Raw genomic sequence first — 27,120 nt, 5'->3', positions numbered from 1 at the left:
GTGAATGATTTAGCCTCAGGAGGGATTGGGTGCAGTGGGGTGTGTGTGAAGCTTTTTGATCTGAATCCTGCCTCTGCTGCTTTCTAGCCCTGTGACCTTAGCAAACTACCTTCCAGTAAATAAGACTCCCCCACTATCATTTATTTCCCTGAAGGTGGTTTTAGTGCTTAAAAAAATCATTCATAGGTTATACTGCTTTTAAGAATTCATATTCAGGGACTTCCCTGGTGGTCCAGCGGTTAAGAGTTCGCTCTCCCAATGCAGGGGGCCTGGGTTCGATTCCTCATCAGGGAACTAGATCCCCCATGCTGCAACTAAAGATCCCACACGTGGCAACGAAGATGCTGTGTGCCACAACTAAGACCTGGCCCAGCCAAATAAACAAATACTTTAAAAAAAAAAAAGAATTCATATTCAATTTACTAAAAAAAACCCAAACAGACAAATTAAAAACCTGTCAGCCTTAAGGCCAGTTCAGCTTACAAACATATTGTTCCATTTACAAGTCAGGAAACTTTTAGTAACCCTTTTTAGTGACTATTGATAATATTTGACTCATTTTACAAATGTATAAATTGATTCCCTTAAGGACTTCAAACCTCACTATTGAATGTCATATATTTAATTTCCTTCTAAAGTATTTTAATCAACAAATAAGCCTCCCCAAATACTTAAAGAGAGCTTATAAATCTAATAATTAAAGTTTTAAATATGGTGATTCTTAAGTGGTTTTAAAATATTCAATACTTCATATATACTTAAGATTTCCAACTAAAATCAAAGTGTAAATCAATTACTCAATTAATACAGCTCAAATCAGAACCACAAAGTTAACTGTAACTTTAATAAGCTGAATTTCTTAAACAACACATATGCTTAGACAAAAAGTATTAACTGATATCTTGAACATGTCTATTCTGAATTCCTTATCTTTCCAGGATTGAAAGATTCATAGCTACAAAGGAAACAATCATCTCAATCCCAGCTATTCCCTGGGCCACTTTCTCAACCAAGGACAGTTGGTTAATGATCAGATATCACTGACACTTTAGCTGATGGTCCCTTTATTTACTTTGTTGATGCCCTCTAAAAGGGTCTCATGCCCTTGTCTCCTAGATTCAATTTGCACACTGTGATATTACCTAATTTTTCCCCTTCCTGCAGCTACAGAACTTGATTTTTCCTTTGCATTTCTTTTTGCTCTTAAGATATTTAACTCTCTTTCCATTTAGGTGTAAAGAGCTTTGAACTTGCCAAAATTCTATACTCTTTTCATATTCTTCCAATCTTTAGGAATAGTACATATTAGAACCCCACATAACATTAAAAGTAAAGTCAAAAAAATGCAGTTATGTAACATGCAGGGTCATCTTAATTGCAAAGTTATTGAAGGGCTGGTTTGGGGCTCATGGTGAATCTATGCAACTAAATTTGGGACTATGGCTGCAGGATCCAAATTGCAGCCCAGGCTGGAGTTTGATACTACCTGAAGGCAATGCCCATTAAATAGGAGCCTATGACTGACTGGATTTCCAGGACAGTAGCAGGGGTTCCAGACTTTCCAGTCATTTGCACCCTTTGTTGGCCTGGTACAAGGACACTGAGAAACTGGAGATGCTGGGACCAACCTGCCTCCACTCTGCTTCCCAACACTAGGTGCCTTTTCATCCATGACCCAATTAGAATATTAGCCCTCGCTGTGTGAAGACAGGGGCTGGGTAAGTACAAGACCCCATTTGCCAACTGCATTATATCAAAACTCGCATTATTTTAGATTTTTATTGTACTTAATTACTATACTTAAATGATACTTCATTTGGATTCTATCACAAGATTGCGTCTACCTATGTTCACAACTTCAAAGATGGTCCTTCCAATGACATTTCCCTCACTAAGCCTCAGTTTCCTCATCTCTAAAATGGGGATAATAGGAGTACCAACCAAATAGGGTTGATTTGAGGATTAAAAGAGAAAACGTATGTAAAACTCCAAGCACAAAGCCTTACCCACAGCAATTACTCAACAGATGTTAGTGATTATTTTTATTATTAACAATATCTTTGAACCCTCTCCCACCTTTGTTCTCTCTTCCCATCCAGGCTGTCCCTGCTCTCATGCTCTTACCTGGGCTCCCTAGTGACCTGTCTTCTCATATCTCAGTCTCATTCCTTCCATCCACCTTCCACTCTGCTGCTGGAGTAATCTTTCTTCGAGTTCTTGAGTCAGGCCATGCCTCTGCTTAAAAACACTTGCCGGACCATCACTGCCTGTAGTCTTATGTCTTAGTCCATTTGGGCCACTATAACAAAAAATACCATAGGCTGTGTGCCTTATAAACAAGAAATTCAGTTCTGGAGGCTGGGAAGTCGAGGATCAAGGCACCAGCAGGTTTGGCGTCTGGTGAGAGCCTGCTTCCTGGTTCATAGACAGCCGTCTTCTCAAGGTGTCTTCACATGGCACAAGGAGTGAGGGAGCTCTCTGGGGTCTCTTGCATAAGGACACTAATCCCATTCTTGAGGGCTCCACCCTCAAGACCTCATCATCTCCCAAATGTTCCACTTCCTAAAACCATTGCATTTGGGATTAGACTTCAACATGGGAATGTTGGGGAGACACAAACATTTAGCCCATAGCTCCTAGGTTGTAAGACCCTCTATCTGAGCTGTGGCAACCGTTCCTGGCCCCATGCCCTGCAGTTCTCTCTAGGCAACCACATTCTAACCACAGGACCAGTACTAGAGTGAGGTGAGAGAGGTGTCTAAAGCACAAATTTAAGGAGGCCTTCCCTCTCAGGATTGTACAGCATCAGCTCATGACCAGCCTCTGAAGAAGCTCTCCATGGGCAGAGGCCTGTTATCTTAATTGTCCCCCTCTCTCCCTCCTTCCTCCCAGACTTCTTGGGTTCAAATTCTCAGTAACTACAAAACTCAGAGCAAGCTACTTACTCTCCTTATACCTCAGTTTTCTCATCTATAGAGTGGGGATAATAAAAAAAAAATACCTATCTCATAAAGCTGTTGTGAGGACTAATGAGTTAATTTGTCTCAAGTTTTAGAAGAGGGCCTAGCACCCGAGAAGCACTCACTGAATGTTAGCTCAAACCATACACTCCACCATCCTGAAGTTTTCTAAGTCCTCTAATGTTATAGCCTAAGTAAACATATAAATCTCAAGATACAACAAGCTACAGCTCAACCAGCTATTACACTATCAATTAAAAGAAGTCAGCTTCCCAAGGCAAATAAAGGGAATTATGCTACCCCCCCCCCCCGCAACTTAATTCTCAACTCAGCCAGTTCTACAACTGTTACCTGCAACATCGATCCTCAGCACAGTTTCCCCGGCGTTTTTTCAGGATTAATTCAAAGTCTTTCAGTTGCATTGACAGGAAGCCAACACAAACTGGCTTAAGCAAAATAGGGAGTTAATTAGACCATTGTATTAGTTATCCATTGCTGTGTAACAAACTGCAAAACTTAGCAGCTTAAAACAATAAACATTTATTATCTCACAGCTTCTATGGATCAAGAATCCAGGCACAGCTTAGCTGGGTGCCTCTGGCTCAGGGTCCCTCACTAAGCTACCGTCAAGGTTTCAGCCAGGGCTGCAGTCATCTCAAGGCCCTCCTAGGGGAGGATCCACTTCCAGTTTCATTCCTGTGGCTCTTGGCAGGCCTCAGGTTCTCATCAACCATTGGCCAGAGACGATAGTTCCATGCTGGACGCTGGCTGGAGGCCTTCCTTATCTTGGGGCCCTGCAGTTCACAACATAATACCTGGCTCCTCGCATGAGCTCAAGGAGGGATGGGGGTGGAGAAAGAGAGCCCAAGATGGAAGCCACATCCCATCCCTTCTGCCACATTCTGCTCACTAGAAGCAAGTCACAAAATCTATCCCACACTCAAGAAGAGGTGATTACACTAGGGCATGAATACCAGGAGGTAGAGATCTTTAAGTGGCATCTTCAGAGCCAAGTTTAGAACCTAAGTCTCCTGAGGCTGAAGCAAGTGATACCCACTATTGGTTTGCAAATCCCATGAAGGTTATTAATAGACTTGGGACCTCTACCCCAGCCTGAGCATGTGGGAGGAGTCCGTGGTGCTGGGTATAAACAACCCGCCCTGGGACACACACACACACACACACACACACACACTCACATGCAATTGCGGAAGCTGTGGTAAGTGTTTCCTCCTTCAGCATGTTGTCTGAAAACAGATCATCATGGCGAGCCCAGGGAGACAAACAGATGGCTGGGCTCTACAAACTTTCTCCAATAAGCCACCAAAGAGTCAGCCACACATATTCTCTCCCTGTCTATGGATCCCTCTCCTCTTCCTGCTCATGGGTAAGTCCACACTATGGCCACCGCCGCTTGCTACTGGTGTTCCTCTGAGGCTGGTCACATTTCTGCTGGGGATTCTAATTGATAAAAGCAGGAAACTCTTCTCCTTTTGGTAATTATTCTGCAAGTTCCACCTTACTCTGAGCTCTGTATGTGTGTGTGTGAGTATGCATAGTTACACACCATGAATAGGTGACATTCTAGCCCCGGTCACAAATAACTCTGGGCTCAGACTCTTCCTCTCACCCTCACATTTTCCTGCTAAGAAATACTGGGTGATGAGTTTGTTCCCTATACACTGTGGGTAAAACACACAGAGAGATACAGGGAACTTGTCCTGAGGGTAAGCCACCTGTCAATTTCCTAGGGAGGGATAGAACTGCTGGAGCTTCTTTCTACATCCTGCCTTGTTTATCACATGTATGGAGGCTTCATTAGGGATCTGGAGATGGTCTGGTTGCCCTCGGCTAGGTGGCTTCTATGTGAATATCCTTTCTCCCCACCATCCTACCTCCCCCTCGAGGCCCAAGTCCTGCTAGTTTCTGAGAAACATTTCTCAAGAGCACTTTCTATTTCATCTTTGCTCACCCCTCTCCAGTGGGCAGAGCTAACCCAGTACCCCAGGGAGTATCTCAACCACCTGGGACTGTGGCAGTTACTATCCATCTGGAATCCTTCTTCATCACCAGGGATTCAGGGAGGATAATGCAGGTAGCACTAAGGACCTGACAGCAGTGAGGATGGAGGTGGGGATGGGCAGTGAGGAAAACTCTAGAAAACTCTTAGATGTATGTATGGGGGTAGAGGGAGCCTAGACCTCAAGACTGAATTTTAGTTTGACCTCCTTTCACATTTTTTGGCTGTGTTGGGTCTTCGTTGCTGTGTGCGGGCTTCTCATTGCTGTGGCTTCTCTTGCTGCAGAGCATGGGCTCTAGGGCGCATGGGTTTCAGTAGCTGTGGCGCAAGGGCTTAGTGGCTCTGTGGCATGTGGGATCTTCCCAGACCAGGGATCGAACCCGTGTCCCCTGCATTGGCAGGTGGATTCTTAACCACTGCACCACCAGGGAAGCCCCGTCTCTTCACTTTCTATTTCATCTTTGCTCACCATAAAAACACAGGTGGCAGCAGGGCTGTTTATATCCACACCCAGCTCTTGAGGTGCTTCTTGGTTATGTTGGATAAACCTGGAATTAGCCACATCCAACGACCTCCAAGCCTCAGGTGGTCAATGCAGGGAATTTCAAACAGTTCAGGGCAAAGAGACATCTCCGTCTGTCTGGTTCCACCAATTAGGGTTACCTCAAACCTCACTGTTTGGGTCTAAAAGGGAGTTTCCTTGAGGCTTTTGTGTTTCCAAGGAGTTGTTTCAGGAACCTAGGAGGCAGTAGGGTGAAAAGTTTTGCCCCCAGCTTTAGTACCAGGAATATTTGAAATTAAGTCCTTGCTCCATCATTTCTTAGGTGTGTGAGCCTCTATTTCTTAAGTGTATAATATAAATAATAAGATGTATTATGCAAGACTGTTTTATCGATAGAGATGGTATGTGTACAGTGCTTGGCACGTAGTTGGGGGAAGCTATGTTTGTTATTATGATAATCACTGTTAAGTACATTATTCTCAGACACTATTCAAGGATGGGCAAGTCAAATTCAGTTATCACAATCTTTGAACCCCCCTTTAATTATTTGTCAAATGATGTAGTTAAAAAATAAGATGGCTGGGCTTCCCTGGTGGCGCAGTGGTTGAGAGTCCGCCTGCCGATGCAGGGGACACGGGTTCGAGCCCCGGTCCGGGAAGATCCCACATGCCGCGGAGCAGCTGGGCCCGTGAGCCATGGCCGCTGAGCCTGCGCATCCGGAGCCTGTGCTCCACAACAGAGGAGGCCACAGCAGTGAGAGGCCCGCGTACCGCAAAAATAAAAAATAAAAAAAATAAGATGGCTGATACCTGGGGCTCCTGTCACTCTTCAAGGAGCTGTGTAGCACTCTGCTACAATATGATCAGGACCACATCCTGCTCCTCCCACTGACAGTATGAGAGGCTTTGTTTATCGTTGATGTGAGGAGCGATGATGTCCAAACATGTTCATATGAGCCCAGCCAAGACCCAGCACCTCTGGGCTTCCAGGATGGGGTGGTCAGTGCTCTTGGCCTCTATACTCTGGGGCATCACGTACATAGAATCTGGGCTCTGCAACTGACCAAACCTGTGATCTCAGGCAAGTGGCTTAAACTCTCTAAATTTCAGTTCCTTTTCAGAAAAACAGGGCTACTTATCAGATAATTTTGAGGATTAAGTGAAGTGATTTCTACAAAGTGCCTAATACACACATAGCAATCATAAGCAGTGTCTTCTGCATGAGAAGAGCTCTCTTTTAGGCAACCTCAAACCAACATCACTTCAGCTAAGCTTCTGTCTTCTGAATCTGCCCCCAGAATCTACCTGAACTGACCCTTTCTTGTCCAGGGTTCCTAGTCCTGTGTCCTCCCTAGCTACCACGCCACAAGGTCCAAGTGCTCTTCTGATGGGGGTCTGGGCAGAGACCCCCTTGGCCTGCACCAATCTCTTCTCTGTGTCTACGGAACCTGTAACCTTTAGGCTTTCAGAACACACTTCAACCTTTTCCCATCCGTCCAGGCTGTACTTGGGACACTCCTCTCTCTCTAACGTTTTCTACATATTTTTCCACCCAGAATTCCTGGTGGAGTCTGGGTCCTGAACCCATCTGAGTTGGCCTAGGGTTTACAGAGCACTCTCTAGAGCCTCAGAAGCCCTGGAATCTGGGAATCCAGGTTGGGGTCACCCAGAGGATACTCACAGGACCTCTACAAGGAAATAAGCTGCCGTGGCCAAATGTCAGGCCTCTGGAGCCCTTAGTAACAATGGTTATCAGAGATCCGGGTCTTTCCTGAGATGAGGAAATCAGGTGTTGAATCAATGCTACCTACCTATTCCCAACCCCAAACCTTGTTCCCAAGCACAGACCAGATTTCCCTGGCCAAGCCAAAGTCAGGCTGAGATCCGTGGGCAAAGAGGGAAAGGTAAGGTGATAACAGAGGCGAGAGATGCTCCTTTTACTCCCAATAGTTTATTATGAAAATTCTCAAACGTACAGAAAACTTGAAAGAATTTTGCAGTGAACACTCAGATACCTCCCAGCTCAGTTCTATCACAGGTGTTTTACTTTACTTCCTTTATCACACACCTATTCATCTACCCACCCTTTGAGCCATCCATCAATCCATCTTGCTTTTTTAAAGATGCTCCATATTTTACTTCATTAGTTCTTCACGATTTACAGCAACCTGATTTTATTTCATCTCTACCACTTTCCTGGAGGAAGATGGTACAGGTGTGAACATTTCTGTCTTACAGATGAGGACACTGATTCTCAGAGAAATTCAGAAATTCGTCGAAAGCCACAATGCTAATTTCCCTGTAGGAATAGAAACCTATAAAGTCTGTTTTACTGATTATTGTAGCTACGTTCCTGGGAGAGAATGTTTGGGAAGTGAACGAATGGATGAATGAGGTCCGTTTGCTAAGCAATGGACCTAGAGGGAGGACAGCCAAAATATCATTTCATTTCTCAACATCTGGCATTTATTACCAATATGTGTTTATTGAATGAATGAATGCACACATGCATGAATAAACGAACAAACAAATGAACGCTGGCTTGAGGACTCCAGCTCCTCCTCCAAGTCCCTCTTTTGTCTCTGCAGGGCTAGGAGCCTCTGAAAAGGACTCAACCCCAACAGTGGTGAAAGGGATTCTAGGGGGTTCAGTGATTCTGTCCCTGAACATTTCAGTAGACATGGAAATTGAGCACGTCACCTGGAGTGGTCCCCAAGAAGCTTTGGCTTTAGCATATGCAAGAGGAAAGATTATCTTAATAGACAAAAGCTACCAGGGGCGAATAAACGTCACCCAGAACAACTCCTTGTCTATCAACAAGCTGACTCTGAAAGATGCAGGATCCTACAAAGCCCAGATAAACCAAAAGAATTCTGAAGTCACCACAAGTGAGAAATTCACCCTGTCTATCTATGGTGAGTTCCAGAGAGCGTCTGTGGGTTTTGACCTTTTATTTTTAAAAGCAGCGTTTTTCCCTCTCCAGGAATTAATCTCTCTAGGACAAAGAGAACTATCACATTGGTCCTTTTCCCCCAATTTCCCCCTTTTCCCCCAATTCCATAAATACAGATGTCAAGAGCGAAGAACAGCCAAAATGTGTTTAAGAGCTATTTGGATTCTGTTTTCTGCCATGTGGATTCTCTCTCTGTGTTAATATCCTTTATCCATCCATCTGTATTAGCTTGCTAGAGCTGCCATAACAAACTATCAGATTGGGTGGTTTAAACAACAAAAATTTATTTTCTCACAATTCTAGAGGGTAGAAGTCCAAGGTCAGGGTGCCAGCAAGTTTCATTTCTTCTGAGACTCATGCCTTGGCTTGCAGATGGCCACCTTCTTGATGTGTCCTCACATGGTCGTCCCTCTATCTGTGTTGTCTGTGTCTTAGTCTCCTCTTTACAAGGACACCAGTCATACTGGATTAAGGCCCACATTATAACCCCATTTTAACTTAATTATCTCTTTAAAATCTCTATCTCCAGATACAGTCACATTCTGAGGTAATAGGGATTATGAATTCAACGTATGAATTTTGATTCAGCCCATAACACTCTGCCCTCTGGTCCCCCAGAACTCATGTCTTTCTCACAAAATACATTCACCCCGTCTCGACAGCTCCCAAAGTCTTAACCCATTCCAACATCAAGTCCAAAATCTTATCTAGATATCATCTAAATCATGTATAAGTGAGACTTGAGGTATAAGTCATCCTAGGCAAAATTCCTCTCCAGTTGTGAACCTTTGAAACCAGACAAGTTACCTGCTTTCACGATGGGACAGGCACAACATAGACATTTGCATTCCAAAAGGGAGAAATCTGAAAGAAGAAATGGGTCACAGGTCCCAAACAAGTCTAAAACCTATTAGGGCAAATTCTATTAGATTTTTTTAAAATTTTTATTGGGGTAGTTATCTATTTTATATATAGTAGTGTGTATATGTCAATCCAATTTATCCCCCCCTTACCACCTGGTAACCATAAGTTTATTTTCTACATCTGTGACTCTATTTCTATTTTGTAGATAAGTTCATTTGTACCCATTTTTTAGATTCCACATATGAGTGATGTCATATGATATTTGTCTTTCTCTGTCTGGCTTACTTCACTCAGTATGACAATCTCTAGGTCCATCCATGTTGCTGTAAATGGCAATATTTCATTCTTTTTTATGACTGAGTAATATTCCATTGTATATATATGTACCACATCTTTTTTTTTTTTTGATGATGTATTTTCTTTTTTTTTTTTAATAAATTTTATTTATTTATATATTTATTTTTGGCTGCATTGGGTTTTTTGTTGCTGCATGTCAGCTTTCTCTAGTTGCAGCGAGCAGGGGCCACTCTTCATTGCGGCGCGCGGGCTTCCCATTGCGGTGACTTCTCTTGTTGCGGAGCATGGGCTCTAGGCGCGCGGGCTGAGTAGTTGTGGTGCACGGGCTTAGTTGCTCCACGGCATGTGGGATCTTCCCGGACCAGGGCTCAAACCCGTATCCCCTGCATTGGCAGGCGGATTCTTAACAATTGCGCCACTAGGGAAGTCTCCACATCTTCTTAGATCTGAGAATAATCCCCTTTGGCTCTATGATTTATCCTCCTGGTCCACTGGGGTGGCAACCACACCTCCTTGGCCCTGGGCCCTGGCCAGCAGCCCTGCCCCCTGGAACCAAGGAGGAAACCACACCACCAACGGCCCCTGGGCCTATGACCTTTAGGCCTGTGGTGCCAGTGGCAGACCTGTCGACCTCTGAACTGCCCTTGGGGTCATTCTTCCCTTTTCTTGAAGGATAAAGCATGGTCTCAGCTGGACATCTCTATTGGCTTATCCTGTAAAATCCCCCAAATCTGAGAGCCTTCCTTCATTTTGTCCCATCTGTGTCCCTTCAGTCCAAGGTGGCAGAATTTCTACTGAAATGGTTGACTGGATCCTTGAATTACACCATTGTCTATCCATACTCTCAGTGTTTTCCCCAGACACAAATTCTCATTTTTTGCTCTATAGATAGGCTGAGAATTTTCCAAATCTTTAAATTCTGGTTTCTTCTTGCTTAACAATTCCTTCCTCAATTTATCTTTCTTCTCTCACATTTTACTACAAGCAAAAGGAGAAAACAGGCAGTGCCCTCAACGCTTTGCTTGGAGATCTCCTTAACTAAATACCCAGTTCATCACTTAAATGTTCTGCTTTCTACAATACACTAGAACATAATTTGTCTAAGTTCTTTGCCACTTTATAAGTATCACCTTTCCTCCAATAACAGGCTCTTCATTTTCAACTATTACCTTACCAGCCACACGTTTAATGTTTATATTTCTATCAATGTTATATTGACAATAATATGTCTATCCCTGAGATAATAGAAATTTTCTTTACAGATCTCTTCTTTTCTTTCTGAACTCTTACCAGAATCACATTTAACATCCATATTTCTATGAACTGTCTCTTGAAGACAATCTAGGCTTTTTCTAACATGCACCTTAAAACTCTTCCAGCCTCTATCAGTTAACCAGTTCCAAAGCCACTTCAATATTTTTGGGTATTCATTATAGCAGCACCCAGTTCTGGTGCCAAAATCTGTGTTGGTTTGCTAGGGTTGTGATAACGAAATAGCACAGACTGAGTAACTTAAACCACAGAGATTTATTTTCTCACACATCTGGGGCTGGTCATGAGGCCTTCTTCTGAGGCCTCTTTCCCTGGCTTGCATACGGCCACCTTCTTTCCCTATGTCCTCATATGGTTGTCTCTCTGTCTGTGTTGTCTCTGTCCTAATCTCCTCGTCTTATAAGGACACCAGACATGTTGGATTAGGGACCATCCTAATGACCCTATTTTAAAATAATTACCTCCATTTCCAAATACAGTCTTATATCCAAATACAATCACACTCTGAGGTACTTGGGGTTAGAATTTCAACATACGAACTTTGTGGGGACAGAATTTAGCCTATAACACCGTGTTTCTACTGGATTGTTTGACATTTCTGATTGAGTTTTTAGGGTGCTCTGGATATATTAAAGAAATGGAATTCTATGCAGTTAACAGAAATAGAATGAATCAACTTAATATGTACTAACATACAACAATTTCCCAGATATATCATTAAAATTTTTAAAAGCTTAAGGACAATATGTACAGCATGCTATTATATATATGTGTCTACAACTAGAATATCTCTGGAAAGATCAACAAGAATCTCATAACAGTAATTGCCTCCAAGAACAATAGTTCCTGGAGAGAGGAACTAGGTGGCTGGGGCAAGAAAGCTTGTTTCTTTGTGTGTGCATATGTACCTTTTTGTATCTTTGCAATTTCAATTTTATGTATGTATTGCCTATTCAAAAAAGAAAATGAACTTACACACACACACACACACACACACACACACACACACACACAGGCTGTGAACAGAGGAGATGGAACAAAAGGAAAGGAGAGGACCAGGAAGAAAGTCTGGAAGCACAGTGGGTCCCAAATCTAGACCAAAAGACAAGGGCAACTCAAATTATAGAGGCAGAGCTTCCAAATCCCCCGTGTTTGAGGCTGGCTCATTCATCCATTTATGTACCAAACATTCATGAGTGTCTTTCATGGACCAGGCAGCTGTTAGATGTTCAGACACAGACACTGGCTCTGTCCTCAAGGAATTCACTAACTGGTGGGGGAGAGAGAGAATAATCAGACTATTGTCATGTTGAGTCTTGGTGATAACAGCTGTAGAGGATACTACAGAAACACTGAGGAAAGGCAATCAACCTAGCTTGCATGGGATACAAAGAGGAAAAAAAAAGACTTCCCACTGGAACAGATAATGCTGGCCTCTTCCTTTGGCCCCCAGCTCTTCTACCAACACCATATTTTTCACTTAGCCCTTTCCTGCTGGGGAAGCAGTCTGAATAGTCTTCCTATTGCCCTTGTTCCTGCAGAACAGCTGCAGGAGCCCCGAGTCACCATGAAGTCTGTGAACATGTCTGAGAACGCCTCCTGTAACATCACCCTTGTATGCTCCGTGAAGGGGGCAGGGGAAGATGTTCAGTACTACTGGACTTCGAGGGATCCCCATGCTTCTGAATCCTGGGGGGGGCCTAGTCTCACCATCTTTTGGTTGCCCTGTGACCCAAACCTGCCATACATCTGCAGAGCCAAGAACCCCGTCAGCCAGAGCAGCTCCCGCCCTGTCCATGCCTGGCAGTTCTGTACAGGTAACTGGCTCCACTGAGGCCCTCCAAGGGATTCCAGAAACAGTCTAAGCAGCTACAGAGTCTAAACCCCAGGATTCTGGCAGGACACAGATGAGGTAGGGAGGTAAGAGAACAGGCCCGAAAATCCCCTTTTCTCTACCCTCAGGAGCCTGAGAGAGACTGGTAGGGGACTTGGGAACTCCCAGGGCACTCTGAAACTCCAAGGGTCTATAACACAAGAGAGGGAAAGAGAGTATGGATGCAGAAATCCAGATTGCTCTTTGCTTGGGTAGGGGTGTTTCCTACGGTGTCCTTAGAAGGGCAGAGAGGGCAGGAGAGGACTGGGTATGCAATAGGCAGAGCCAGGTGCATACCTGTGCATGACAAGTGGTCATGGGAAAGCAGCAGGCATGCCTCATCAGAGAAAGGGGGAAGGAGGCCTGGGCAGGAGGGTGTATCAGGCTATGGTCCCCTTCAGGCAGGCTCAGGGTCAAGGGTTCGAGACCAGTGGCTGAAACTGCAATGTCTCACTTCTGGCTACAGATCTAGGAGCTTCCAGAGGAAGACCAATGGGGGAGACAGTAGCGGGGATCCTGGGGGATTCCATCACCCTGTCCCTGGCGCTCCCGGACAGTCAGCACATAGACAACGTTGTCTGGATGTTTAACACCTCTATTATCAGCAAAGAGCGGGGAGAAGAAGCAACAGCCAATCAACTCATTAAGTTCAAGGACCCAAATCGGAGCACGGTGTGGGTCTCCAGCCAGGACTACTCCCTAAAGATTGGCCAGTTGAAGATGGAGGACGCCGGCCCCTACCACGCCTATGTGTGCTCAAACGCCAGAGTTGCCAGCACAAAACATATCAACCTGAGCGTCTACCGTGAGTTTCTGAGTAGAGCGTCCATCATTCGATTCATGCCCTGAAAGCTTTCTCCTCTTTGCTGCCTAGCCCGCCTCCCTCCTCCTACAAAATGCCTCAGACCCACAGGACAGCTACTCAGTTCACACCAGTACGTTCACGGGAGGACGATACAATCAGCAGCTGAGCAAATTCCCCTAGCCCAGGCCCCCTTCTTCTAGGCTTCCAGTTAAGCCTCAGTCAACCAACTTCCGGTACTTGCCCTGTCCTCCTGCATTGATTACTGGGTGGGACAAGGAACTCTCCAACCTGTATTTTTATAGAACATTATCATTTTGCATAAAGGCAGAGCTGGCTGGGTAAAATCATAGAAGACTGAGGAGAAAGCCTTTATTGTCCTGTGACCTCCAAGAGCTTGGAAGGCTACTTGGCTTCCTTGAGTGTGAGGGAAAGAACTCAGTCTTCCTCCTCAGCCCCGTGCTTCACAGGAGCTTAGCTGGACGGTTTGTATAATTTAAATTTGCCAGCTCCTTCACCTCTACCATTCAGACATGGTCAACCTATCCCCTGCCTGGGCATGTTGGTGTCTCAGTACATGAGAAAAGAGTCACTGCCCATGGTCCTGTTAAAATATGCAAGTCAGCTAGTTCACTTCTATTGCCTACTGTGACTCAGATATCAAAGAACCAGGAAGATGATCAAGCAAAAAGAATAAGAAATTGGGAACAAAGAGTGCCAGTCTTACGCTGCTTTTAAAATTGTTAAAATTTATTAAGTGCTTACTCTGTGACAGTGCTGTGCTCACCTCTCCATACTCCTTATCTCATGTAAGGAAACGAATTAGATGATGGGACCCCAAAACGTAAGCCTTGAAGGGCCTCAGGGCACTTGGAAGTGTTGTGCTTATTTGTGTTGATTGGTTTGCTTGTTCTTCACAGTATACTGTATAGAATGATGGGGTATCTTTTTTCACTTTTCATTAACCCCTCTATTTCCAATGACCAAAGATGAATAAAATGATGAGTCTGAGATTTTAGATCTATCAAAGAAAAGTCCAGGTGCACTCCTGGAGGCACCTTCCCAGCCCTAAGGCAGTGTCAACCCACAACTTCATGAATATATTTTGAATGGTAACTGCCCAGGGTGCAGGCCTGACTCCACATCTGGTCTGCCTTTCTCCTCACATAGGGAGGCTGAAGAAGCCAAAAGTCACCAGGAGCCTCGGGCTCACAGAGGACGGCGTCTGCAGGATCAGCCTGACATGCTCAGTGGAGGACAGTGGACACAATGTGACATACAGATGGAGCCCCCTACAGAAAGGAGCTGTTGTGTCCCAAGGGGGAGCTCACCTCAGTGTCTCCTGGAGAAGTGGAGAAAAACACCCCAGCTTCACATGCAGAGCCAGCAATCCTGTCAGCAACAGCTCCCAGCAGTTTCTTTCTAGGGACCTCTGTCCAGGTTGCTCTCCTGTTCAGCCAGACCTCAGAGCCTTAAGTCCGTGGACCCAAGAGTTTTCATTCTGAGTGGTTCTTTATAAAGTGCAGTGAGGGAGTGTGAATGAGAGTCTTTAGAGCAGCACATTCCAAGAGAAATATAATGAAATTATAATAGGCAATTTAAATTTTTAATAGTCATATTAGAAAAAGCAAAAAGAAACAGGTAAAATTAATTTTAATCATATATTTTATTTAACTCAATATATCCAAACTATCATCAATTCAACATGTAGTCAATACAAAGAATTATTCACGACATAATTTGCATTTCAGTTTGTACTAAGTCATTGAAATCCAGTATGTACTTTACACTTACAGCACATCTTAATTCAGATGCTAAATTCTCATGGGCAGTAGTTGATCTGTATTCAGATTTCATAAAATTTGCAGTTGAAAAAATATATTTATATCTGAGTTGTTCCAAATATACTTATCAGTTTTTCAATAAGGAATAGAGTAGCTGATTTTTAATTTAAATTTTAATTAATTAAAATTAAATAGACAATTTAATTCCTCAGTCATACTAACCAAGGTCACACAGCAGAAGCAGGATTGAGGCTCTGAGTTCTGTGCTCTGCTCTTCCCTAGAGAGAAGTAGAAAAAAAGGAAGGTCTACCCAGGATGTGAAAATGCTGGGTCAGGCTGTGTCTGGCAAGTGGTTTTAGAGCCCCGATCAATAGTAATCTGGATTCACTTTCTAGAACTGTCCTTATGCCATTTATAGAGAGGGGCAGTGTAGTGTGATGGATAAGGGTGTTTTAGGACCTGACAGCCTGCATTCAAATCCCAGCTCAGGTACTTAAAACTCTGTGACACTGGGCAAGCAATAAACCTCTCTACCCAGGGACAGTGTCTGCCTTACTGCTATAATTTCTTGCCTGGAATATGACTGCTCAATAAATAGCTGTAGAATGAATGAATGAATGAAAAGGAATATTTCCTGCAATAGTATGGGATTTTAAGAGGCAGGTAGGATGGCCTTTATGTTTTGTCCTTTGCTTGCCCCAACTCCCTTGTTGTTATTTATATTGATATCACTCAGTTCCTCTTCACAGGACCTGAGAGAAGGACAGCACTTTGGTCTGGGCTCTCCCTGATGGTTCCTTTCACCCTTCTGTGCCTTGGGATCTCTGGCTGGTGCTTTTGGAAGAAAAAAGGACGATGTGAGTTTCTGAGATCAATGATATCTGCCAGTATGAGGCCATTTCCCTAGGACCTCTGGAGAATTCTTTGTTCTCTCATAATTCCCTCCTACCCCTTCTCTCCCAAGACCTCATTTCTTCTCAGAATGATAGGGGAGGAGAGTCAGCTGGGACTCTTTAGTTGCGAATAATTGAAGCCCAACTCAAACTAGCTTAGACAAGAAAGGGTGGGGAGAGGTGCAAGGGGACTGGTTTATTATTTGGAGACTCACATAATCAGTTTATGGGCAAGGAAGAGAAGAGCTGGCCTAGAGACAAATGTCACCAGAGACTCAAAAGCCACCAGAGCTCTCCATCTCTCATCCTTATTTTTCCCTATAAGCCAGCTTAACTCTCTTAATACAGCCAGCTGAAGGGAAGGGGTGGGGGTGGAATGTACCAAAACACAGCAACTGGTAGCTCCAGATTCACACATACTAGTAGTTCTGACACCAGGAAGGGGAAAAAGATGTTTCCCCTCCAACTCCAATTTGAAGAAGCTCAGAAATCTCTCTGATTGGCTCAGCTTTAGGTCATGTGACTATTGCTTGGACTAATCACTGCGGGCAATGGAATGAGTGTTTGTGATTGGTAGCTCCTTCTAGAATGTCAGTATCGAAGTGGGAATGGAGTAGTTCCCAGAAAGAACAGACTGGCTAGAATATATAGGGTCCCTGGAAGAATTACTGTGAGCCAGCAAACCAACCTGATGAGCGGCTACCACAGAGGGGTTAGAGCTCTCCCTTCCAGAGAGATGGCAGGAAACTCCAGAGAATTCTCCTCAGCTGAAGATGACCCTAGACTCTGGCCAACATTTCCCATGGGCTTGTGCTCACATCAGGGTTCACTCTCCTCCCTAAAGCCTTTTCCCTATGTCCTCAGAAATCTCTCTCTCTCTCCTTTGACTCTCACAGAATCAGACTCTCTCCCCTCACAGCCCTAATGATAATCCTTCTCTAACTTGATTTCTCAGGTTCAGCCCCAGCCTTCGGTTCCAGTCAAGTTGAGGCTCCAGCTGACACACCAGGTAATATATCACCAGTGACACAGGCTATGGGGTTCCCAGGCCAGATGGAAGCTCCAGAGTGTGGCTACTCAGTGTGTGACCAGCAACGTGGGTACACCCAAGGGCTTGTTAGAAACGCAACTCTTGGGCACCACCCCAGAATCCTGAACACGAATCTGCATTTTAACAAGATCTGTAGGTGAATCGTATGCCTGTTAAAGTCTGAGAAGCAACATGCTAAAGGAAGGTGGTTTGGAGAACAAAAGCCACCACCAGACTGAACTCCTGAAAGATGGTAACCAGAGCTAGGAGAACTAGTCCTTCCTCCGGGGTCTCTAGGCTTCCTCAGGTAGTGACTGCCATCACTGGAACGTGCACCATGATAAGGATGAATTTACTGTCTCCACTCCAAGAACGGAGAAACAAAGACCAGATGAAACAGTAAATCTGTGACTGAAGCAAAATTAAAAGTTAGTTGAAATTAAAACTCATAAGACTGTTCAGATACCTATTACCCATAAGTATTATTGAGGCAGTGGTTTTCCAATTTTCGAAAAAGCTAAGGAATGCTTTCTTCAAACAAAATATTATGCAACACCCCCAAATCACAATGCACGTAAAAGTGGAGCTGTTCTGATGAGTGTTGGGGGGGAGAGCTGAGACGCCTGTTCCTTATTCTCCCAGTCCCAAATCTCAGTGTCCTAAATTACCACCTTGAACTCTGAAGCTCTGGAGTTCTAAGGAATCCCCAAACTCTGGCCACTCAGTCAAACCCTGCTTTAAAAAACCCTACGTCACCTCTCATGGAGGGGATGCCCCAAGGAGATGGAATAGGAGGAGGGAATGTGTGGGGGAGCCACGGGCTCAGAAATCCAACATTGCAGCCTTTTCTGATGGGAAAGTGTAACCAAGAAAAAGGGGGCATGAAATGGAAATGAGGTTAGACTTTGGAGATTCCCACCAGCTTCCTCCTTAGAGCTGGCAGAACAGACCCTGGTCTCCCCTAGCCTGAACCCTCCTTCCTTGGCACCCTGGGCACAGGAGGAGGAATAAAAAAGTTTTGGGGATACCACTGTCATCCCTGTCCCTCCTCCCTCCCCCAGCACCTCTCCTCAGTGCCCAAGGTCTGCTTCTTTTATTTCTCCACTATCTCTCCAGAGTTTCCTCTTTGGAGACTCTGCCACTGCCTGAGTTCATGCTGTCATCAATTTTTTGTTTTATTAAACAGGTTGTTTTTTTAATTGAAAAGTCACATATTCACACGGTATAAATTAAAAATAATCTCCTTCTAAATCCCAATCTCCAGCTCTCCCTGAAGAGACCTCCATTGTTAAGATATATGTATGTCTAAATCCTTTCAGAGCATTTTAACGCATTTACAAGCCATATATTCTTTCTTTGATTACACATATGGGAGCCATCTATAACATTTTTCTGAACCTGCTTTTTTAACTTAACAGTAGATCCTAGCAATATTAGCATACGCAGATTAAGACTGACTCCCATTTATTCCATTCTGCAGATGTACCTTAGGTTATTTAACAAGTCCTTATTAACAGACATTCCCATTCCTTGTAACTTCTTCCCTGAAATATTGTGAATAGTTTCCTAACTGGTCATTCCTGCTCCAGAACTTTTCCTTTCTATCCCTTCTGCTCCCCCTTTGAAAAGCTTAATTCTGACTGCTCTAAAACCATCAATGGCTCCTCATGGCTTTGTCTGTTACTCAAAAGGCAAGATAATCTAGTGGTCATGTGTATGAGTCCTGAGGTCAGATAATCCTGTGTTTCTATCCTAGCTCTCCTCCTTGATGACTATGATTATTGCTCAGTATTGGGCCAGGCCACATTTTGTCTACTTTTTTCCTACACAAAGTGCATAGGGGGCAGTATTGAGTAGCAGTTAAGAACACCAGGGACCAGATTACCTGCATTCAGATCCTGGCCCTCCCACTTACTTGGGCAAATATTCAACATTTATGTGCTCCAGTTTCCTCATCTGTGAAACATAAACAAGAATAGTTATTGTCTAGGCTTCATGGGGTTTTATGCAGGTTAAATGAATTTATTCATGAAAAACATTTAGAACAGTGACTGACACATAGTAGACACTTAATAAATGTGAGCCATTATTATTCTACACTTAGATCAAATGGGTTGCTTGATATGTCCCAAAGGCAGTAGACATCCACCCAGGTGTTCATAGCAGGCACCCATTCTGATTGTCCTATGCCCAAACCATTGTGGTTGTTAAATATTTTAAGTATCATCCTTTCCCAAAAGAGAGGGCGCCTCAGGTTTCATGCCTGCCTTTAATCATGCTGTTCTTTCCACCAAGAATACACTGTCATTCAACAAAGTCCTGCCCCAATGTCAAGGCCTACCTTAATTCTGCCACTTCACAAGTTCTTCTCTGCTTCCTAACCAGAGACCATCTCCTCTCACTTCTGCACTTTCCTCCTACTTTTCCTATGACACAGTTGGCCTTACATTAGTTGATTTATGTATAGATCTGACCCCCAGGTAGACAATGTACTCCTTCAAGACCAGGTCTAACTCACCTTTGTGTTTCCCCAGAGTACCTGTCATGGCAGTTAGGATGGTTTATTCAGCGGGTCCAGTCCTGCTCACTGAGAGCTCCTAAGTCCATCACATATCACACTCGATGAATGCTTATCAAATGAATGAATAAGTGAATGCCTGAAAGGACGAAGGAAGGGGTAATGGAATGGAGTCCTTTGAGGGAAGACAGGAAAACACCTTCTCCTCCAGTTCTCTAGGCCTCGTCTGGGGTAGGAGTCAGAGCAGCTTGGATCCTTGCACAAAGCAAGAGAGAAGGGGGCTGGCACATACTTTACCAACCCTGCACAATGTGTTCCAGAGCCCACTGCTGACCACACAGTATGCTCCATGCTCTCCCAAGGGTATGAGAAGGTGGACACTTTCCCTAAGACCGCCAGACACGTCTCCGACAGCAGCTCTGACAGCAATGGGACAACTGAGGAGGATGAGGAGAGGACAGAGATGCACCAGCCCGTCAATGGAAGAGACCAGGTGTGTGATTTGGTCACTCAGGAGGACGCTGGACATGACTCGGACTCTGAGGGGCAAGCAGAGTATTATCTCGTCACTCCAGATGACACGACACCGGTGCTTGCGATTGAAGGGGAAACTGTGTATACACAGGTGTTCCTTGACTTTCAGGTGAGCTCTTTTGATCAGTACACCTTCCCTCCCCCTCCCCATTCTAGGACCATCCAGTAACCTGAAAGACTAATCTCTCCAAACTGGAGGACAGGACCAGCGGTGCAAGGACAGAGAATTGTGATTCTATCCATGTTTACCAACCTTGGGGTCCCTTGATATAAAGGAACTTCGCTCCCATTCTTGGGCCGTAAATAAGGGAGGTGTTGGGAAACCAGAGGCGCTGTTTCCACTGCACTAAGGCAGTTCCCACCCTCTATGTGTAATCAGAACCTGGTGGGGTGCCCCTTTTCCTCAAGGGTTGAGGGCGAATCTCTGGAAAGCTCTCTCTCGTCTGGTGATTATGGATATCCTGGTGCTGGTCTGTTACAGGGACAGACCCCAGTTCCTCAGAAGAAAGAGAGGTCAGCCACAATCTACTGCTCTATACAGAAACCTCAGAAGGTGAGAACAATTTTCTCTACGTCCTAAGGCCCATAAAGTGAGGAAATCTTGCCCAGACCATTTTAACTGAAAGCAGAGGAGCTCAAGTTCCACTCACTGTGTGCCCCCCGACACACTCCATGGTGCATAGAGATACTGAAACAAATATTCCTGATTTACATCTGTGTGGCCAAAAGCTGAACATTTCTAATTAATTTAATGATATCTTATATTGATTAATCTTAACACTACCAGAATAACAGTCTGTAAACCCAAACACTGTATGGTCCATGTATGTTTCTAAATCTATCTCTAATCCATCAAAATGGCAACTTCCCAAAACAATTGGAAATTAGCCAACAGTCTAATGCCAAGATTTTTTGGAATATGTGCTATTAACTACAGCACATTGGTTTCATTAGAGTGTTAAAACATCCCTTAAGCATAGAATTTCCCATTAATAATAAGCTTATATAAAGTTTTACAGTTTACAAAACATTAGCAAACATATTCTCATCTGATCCTTAAAACAACTCTACAAGTGTGCTGTCATCCAAACTTTATAGCCAGAGAAGCTGAGATTCAGGAAATTAAATTTGCCTAAGTTCACACAGATAGTGGTTGGAATTTCAATATTAAAAACCACAAGGAGTTTTTAAATAACCCTGAAAAGTCTTAAACAATTAACCTTGATCTGAATCTGGCTGTCCACTCCACTTTCACTTTCCTGGAAATATTGGGTCCATTCATACTTTTGCTTTCAAGTTTCCCCCAGAATTTCCTCCCTGTAATATGTTCGAACAAGATTTTTTTTTTAACTCTCAAAGTTTTTCAATTATGCTACTTCTCTGTGATTGATGAATCAATCAGTAGATATGTATTGAATACCTTTTGTTTGCCCAGAACTGGGCTGAGTGCTATGGGGATCCAAATATGTTTAAGGCACCACTTTTGACTTTGAGGACTTGTTATCTATCTTTGATGTAGGAGAGTTGGATTGATTTAGTCACCTGAAAGATGAGAGAAAATACTCTACATGACTATTTATTATGTGTGCAGTTCCCAAGGGTTTTTCGGACATTGGAAATGGTAGACAGCACTGCATGGAGGTAGCCAGGAAAGGCTTCATGAAAAAAATAATTTGGATGAGGTCTTAAAAGATGGATAGAATTTGCTCAGTAAATACTTGTGCAAATACACAGTTTGGTTCAACCATCTCTGCCTCATGTCCTGATTTCTAGAGCATGGCCTAATGCCTAGCCAGCTAGGAACTTTATCTTTGGCCTCAAGGCCAAATCTGTACTGTTCACTACGTTCACTAAAGCTGCTTGGGCCTGGCCCTTTGCATTTGGGTCAATACTGGTCAATCTTAAAGTCATGGACAGCAGTCCCTGCTCTGAGTTTCAGAATGGTCATGTGACCCCCCACACACACACACCTTGCCTGGTCAGTCCTGCATGACTCCCACGCCACTCCAGGAACTCAAGACCCCTAAAACCACCTTCACCCACAATATAAGTGGAAATCAGTGCATTTCCTCAGCCAAACTCTAGAAAGAATTTATTCCTTGCCCTCAGAATTTTCAGGACCAGGAATTCTGGTTCTGGGTCTCCTAAGGTCATTATTTCCCACTTGATCAGGAAATGCTCAAACCTACTTTAGTTATTTTCTGACACTTGTCTCTGCATGATATCTCAAAGAAGGTTTGTGCTATTTCCAAGCCATTGATGCTACTTAACCTCCTTTCTGCATCAGGTCAAGTCTCATCTTCTCTTTAGAGCTTTTCCTGAACACTGTCAGACAAGGGATCCTCAGAACCCTTGGAATATGAAGGTCTAATGGTTTGGACTATTACTTTGGAACTTAGCTTCTATCACCTGAATTATCTTTATATAAATGTCTGCATTGTTTCTCTCGCTAGGGTAGACTGGGATCATTAGACTGTAGCTTCACGAGAGCAAGGCCTTTTATTGTCATTTTTGAACACCCTCAATTTGCTGCACTAAACTGTCTTATATCTCCCTTCCAAAGAGCCTAGCGCATGGCCTTCACCATTAGGAGTTTCTCCATAAATGCTTGTCATCAGCTTGGATAATTGCTTTATTAACCATATTATTGTGTGTCTTTTGGCTCACAGATGGTGTCAGCACCGCAACAGAATGATCTTGAGTCTCCTGAAATATCTACCTATGAAAATGTCCCCTGAAAAGCAGCTGCCTCCCTCCATGAGGTTGGAGTGCTGGACCTAATAGGACCTGGGGCTCCCGCAGGCAGAAGCACTTCAGAATTTCCTTCAGTGTCCCAGCGATGCCTGGATTTGTGGCTCCCCCTTCCTCTCACCCCCATGACTTCCCAAACCCATTAACAGATCAGGCAACTTCTGGGCTCCATTTGTCTCCTTGCATGCTCATACTGTTTCTGCCTCTCAGCTCAGATGCACACCTCAGAACTCTGCCAAGGCTTGTCATGTTGTTGAAGGGGACCTGGACCTTCACATGTTCCTCTAAAGAGCTGCTAAGATAAAACCAACAGATATTCTCACTTACAGACACAAAGATCTAGGTGAAATCATGACCACAGTAGTATTTTTTTAAATAAAAGGCTACAAATAACCTAAGTGTCCATTTAGTAGGAATCTGGTTAAGCACATGAAAGTATACCCATGCAATGGCAAAACCTGCCACTTCTGTAAAGAAAGGAAAGTAAAGACTAATATGTGCTAATATAGAATGAGCTCTAAGATACATTGTTAATGGAAAGAACAAAGTCTTGGACAGTGTGTATCATATGCTACCAGTTGGATAAAAAAATAACTGTATGTTTATATAGGTAAAGAAAAGTTCTGAAAGGAAATACAAAAATCTTATCAGTGGCTGCCTCTGTGGAGGGGCTTGGGGATTTTTTTTTTTTTTTTTTTTTTTTTTTTTTTTGCAGTACACGGGCCTCTCACCGCTGTGGCCTCTCCCGTTGCGGAGCACAGGCTCTGGAAGCGCAGGCTCAGCGGCCGTGGCTCACGGGCTCAGCCGCTCTGCGGCATGTGAGATCCTCCCAGACCGGGGCACGAACCCGCGTCTCCTGCATCGGCAGGCGGACTCCCAACCACTGCGCCACTAGGGAAGCCCGGGGGTTTTTTTAATACATACTTTTTGTACTGCCGGATATTTTTTAAACCATTTGTGTGTACTACTCTTTTGATATATTTTTTAAGTGCTTAAAATGCCTCTTCTGAATAAGCCTCCTGTATTTACCCAAAAGAATTTCCCTCCTTATTGTCAGGCCTGGATGCATAACAGCCATAATATCTCTCTTCTCCCCCAAACTGTGGCCTCAGCCCTGTCCCCCTGCCTGTAAGTTACACTGCCCTTGACTTACATTCATGATACTCTCGTGTCCACTTGCGTTACATGTGCTTTGCAGCCCGTTTATGTTTCTGAATACTGTGTTTCTGCTGTCATGCGCCCCTGCACATGGTCCATGGGGCCAGTATGACTTCTGTGGCCTGAAGTGAGTACTCCCAGGGAGCCAGGCAGTGCTTCCTACACAGCAGGAGCTTAATTACTGCTTTGCTCATTGGCTGGTCATTGCATGGATAATCATCTTTGTAAGGCTTTATCACAGAAGCTCAACAAAGACATGTAAGATGATAATGATATACGTGATTACACTCCAGAATAGAGCATCCCAAAAGGTCTTGGGCCCATAGGATCTCTTCTGCTCCTTAAACAAATCTGGCCAGTTCAAGAGCTATGCAACTCAGGACATGTGAAAGGCCAGCAGCAGGCAACAGTCCACATCTCTGGTATTCATCTGACCTGCTGTGACCCCTATCATTTCCCACTCCCTCTTCTCACCAAACTCCTTGACTGAGCAGCTCAGCTCCTAATAGGTGCCTCGGCTCCTCCCCCCGCCCTTCCTTTTGCATATATTTTCCAAGTTTTACCGTTGACACTTTCTCTAGGATGTGGTCTGTCCACACTTGCCTCCAGGAAGAAGCTAGCCTGGCCAACCACACACCTGCAGAGGAGAGGGATCAAGTGGGGCATGAACAAGTGGCTTATCCCCCAAGACTAAGTGGTCCTGGGATCTGGGGACCCTAGAATCTGTGATTCCAGTGTGAACACAGGAGGGGAGACACTGATAGCTTACCAGGAAGCCTGACTCCTCTCCAGCAGGAGTTGAACAGACGTGTTTATTGATGGCCCACGTGTGCCCTTTGGCTGCGATAGAGAAGAAAAGTACAGAATAGGGAGGAGACCCAGACATTTAATTCAGGAAAGAAATTTAGACTGCCTCTAAATAACAACACAGTTCTATATTAAATTCATACCTTATATACAGAGTGGGGCAATTGAAGAACAGGCTCCATGCAATGTCACCTGTTGGGGGGTCCCTGAGTAGGCCCTCTTCCAGTTTACTCTTTCCTGGGCTCGGCCAGAGTCTCAGCCTGCTCTCCACAGCCTTGCGGAAGGATCTGGCCTGAAGACTCAGGGGGGCCCAGCAAGGTGCCTGGTTCCCAATTGCTCAGCTGTCTGAGCCCTCCCTCCAGCATGTGCCATGGGAAACATCAGGACTCAGAACTTAAATACAATATTGTTTGTAACTGTGAAGAGACCAGAATAGATGTCTAATAATGTGTTTTTGTAAGTCAAATCTCGTTCTGTAGACAAAGCTGGTCCCACTGCCAGATTATCAGGATGGCATGGGCTCTGGGTGATTTTTCCACTCAGAGATGGGCTTGCTTTGCACCATCTACCCTCGCGCCTGCCTACACCCTCTTGTGACCAAAGCCCAGGCACGGCCCCCTTGGAGAACCTACCAGCTGGCTTACACCTAGTTATTCCACCCTCACAGAGGGGGCTGTTTCTTTTCCTCTGTATCCCCATTATCTTTCCTTCCTCTTTGGAAGATGGGCCTGGGCAAGGGAAGGGTCTAAAAACGTGGTCATCCCTGATTAGGGAGGAAGGAAGACAAGTCATAGATTAGAAAACCAGAGGAAGGGAATCTTAATGCTAATAATAACACCACCATACATTTACATCGCACTCGAAAGATTACCAGTACTTGGATCGCTGAGTCAGTTTTTGGAAACTACCCAATATCTCTACTCATTCTTGTCCAGTCTGTGAGTTGAGCCTTGCTCCTATAATGGCTGTTAGCAATCATTTTTTCAAAACAAAATATAGACCATGCACAAACTCTCATATCCTCTCCAGACTAGGAACTGCTCTGCAGAGAGTCATGTGGTGTCATCCATTGTAACAGAAGCTGGACTGTAAGGAAGGTGAGAACAGCTGCGGCAACTAGGAATATACACGGAAGTTCTCCAGCTCCCTGCGGCTCATTCGAGCCGGGTTCTCAGCTTTGGATGCTCTCTTTCCCACCTGCAGAAGAAAAGGAGAACTTCAGACCCTCCCACTAAGAGATCCTTATAACAACCCTGTGGGCTATGAATTATTATCCTGATTCATAATTCATAAGAAAAGGAAGCTCAGATGGGTAAGGCAAATAATTCAGGGTCAACTACTAGTAAGAAGTAAAGGAGGGGCTTGAATCCAGTTCTTCTGGCTCCATTTCTAGTGCTTTTTAACCACACCACCCCTCTTCGTGACCCACCTAGATTGCCTTGGCCCACATGGTGTCCTTTACAACCCTGGCCTGTCCAGCTGGCTTTACTGTAGGGCCGCAGCTCAAGTGCCAGAAATTCCAGCAGGCACCCATCTACCCTCTCCCTTGTGACCAGAGGCAACATCTTTATCAGGCCACAGGTGGAAGCTCAGGTGTTAAATGAGGCTGATGGGTGGGGTGCTCTCCATGCTTTAAATTCTCTGGGTATAAATGGGAAGTATAATTATGCTACCTCATAGTATTCTGTGAGGATTAAATAAGATAGTTCACATGAAGACACTGGCAGGCATATATATATATATATATATATATATATATATATATATATGCAATAAACCTCCAATAAACGTTGAGTCCCTACTTTCCATTCCCTAAATGGCCTGACGGGAATCATTTCGGCCACCGGGCTCGTTGGTCTCTTTCGTGCAGTGTCCATCCCAGCAGCAGCTGAAGATCACCTATATCCTGGAATGATTCTCAATTACTTACTAATGGGAAAATCATTTAAATTCATTTATCCTCCCTTCTCGGCTCCCCGTTCCCCAACACACACATACCCGTAGAAAGGAGAGATGTCCAGTGTGTGGCACACAGCTGGGAAACTAGCCTGGGGTTAGCCCTAATTTAAAACTCTATCTCCCCAACAGGGGTCAAACTCCAAA

The 27,120-nt window shown here is 44.3% G+C and overlaps 2 protein-coding genes across 8 annotated transcripts in view; one reads left to right on the top strand and one right to left on the bottom strand.

Annotated features, from left to right (window-relative positions):
- The first annotated feature begins 4,208 nt into the window (after positions 1–4,208).
- LY9 (lymphocyte antigen 9) lies at positions 4,209–23,445 on the top strand. Of its 7 annotated transcripts, none has more exons than XM_022559677.3 (10): positions 4,209–4,347; positions 8,070–8,396; positions 12,409–12,684; positions 13,207–13,545; positions 14,713–14,982; positions 16,076–16,183; positions 17,175–17,228; positions 20,130–20,410; positions 20,783–20,854; positions 22,971–23,445. In XM_022559677.3, exons 1-10 carry the CDS (start codon positions 4,224–4,226, stop codon positions 23,037–23,039), a joined length of 1,920 nt encoding a protein of 639 aa, XP_022415385.2. In that variant the 5' UTR covers positions 4,209–4,223; the 3' UTR covers positions 23,040–23,445. The 7 variants fall into 7 exon arrangements, with proteins under 7 accessions (XP_022415385.2, XP_022415384.2, XP_089768764.1 ...); XM_022559676.3 differs by having other exon boundaries at positions 20,088–20,410; XM_089912638.1 differs by lacking the exon at positions 8,070–8,396 and having other exon boundaries at positions 20,088–20,410.
- CD244 (CD244 molecule) overlaps positions 16,007–27,120 on the bottom strand; it is a 39,046-nt gene continuing 27,932 nt past the window's right edge. The window contains exon 9 of the mRNA XM_022559686.3: positions 16,007–26,214. Within this exon, the coding sequence (XP_022415394.1) occupies positions 26,134–26,214 (81 nt within the window). The 3' untranslated portion in view covers positions 16,007–26,133. The remainder of the gene's footprint in view (positions 26,215–27,120) is intronic.

Source organism: Delphinapterus leucas, chromosome 1, assembly GCF_059928025.1.
Source record: "Delphinapterus leucas isolate spDelLeu-1000000601 "Yukka" chromosome 1, BTC_Dleu_Yukka2, whole genome shotgun sequence".
Taxonomy (NCBI): domain Eukaryota; kingdom Metazoa; phylum Chordata; class Mammalia; order Artiodactyla; family Monodontidae; genus Delphinapterus; species Delphinapterus leucas.
The sequence above is the reverse complement of the archived record's forward strand: the minus strand, read 5'-3'. Positions and strand labels throughout refer to the sequence as shown.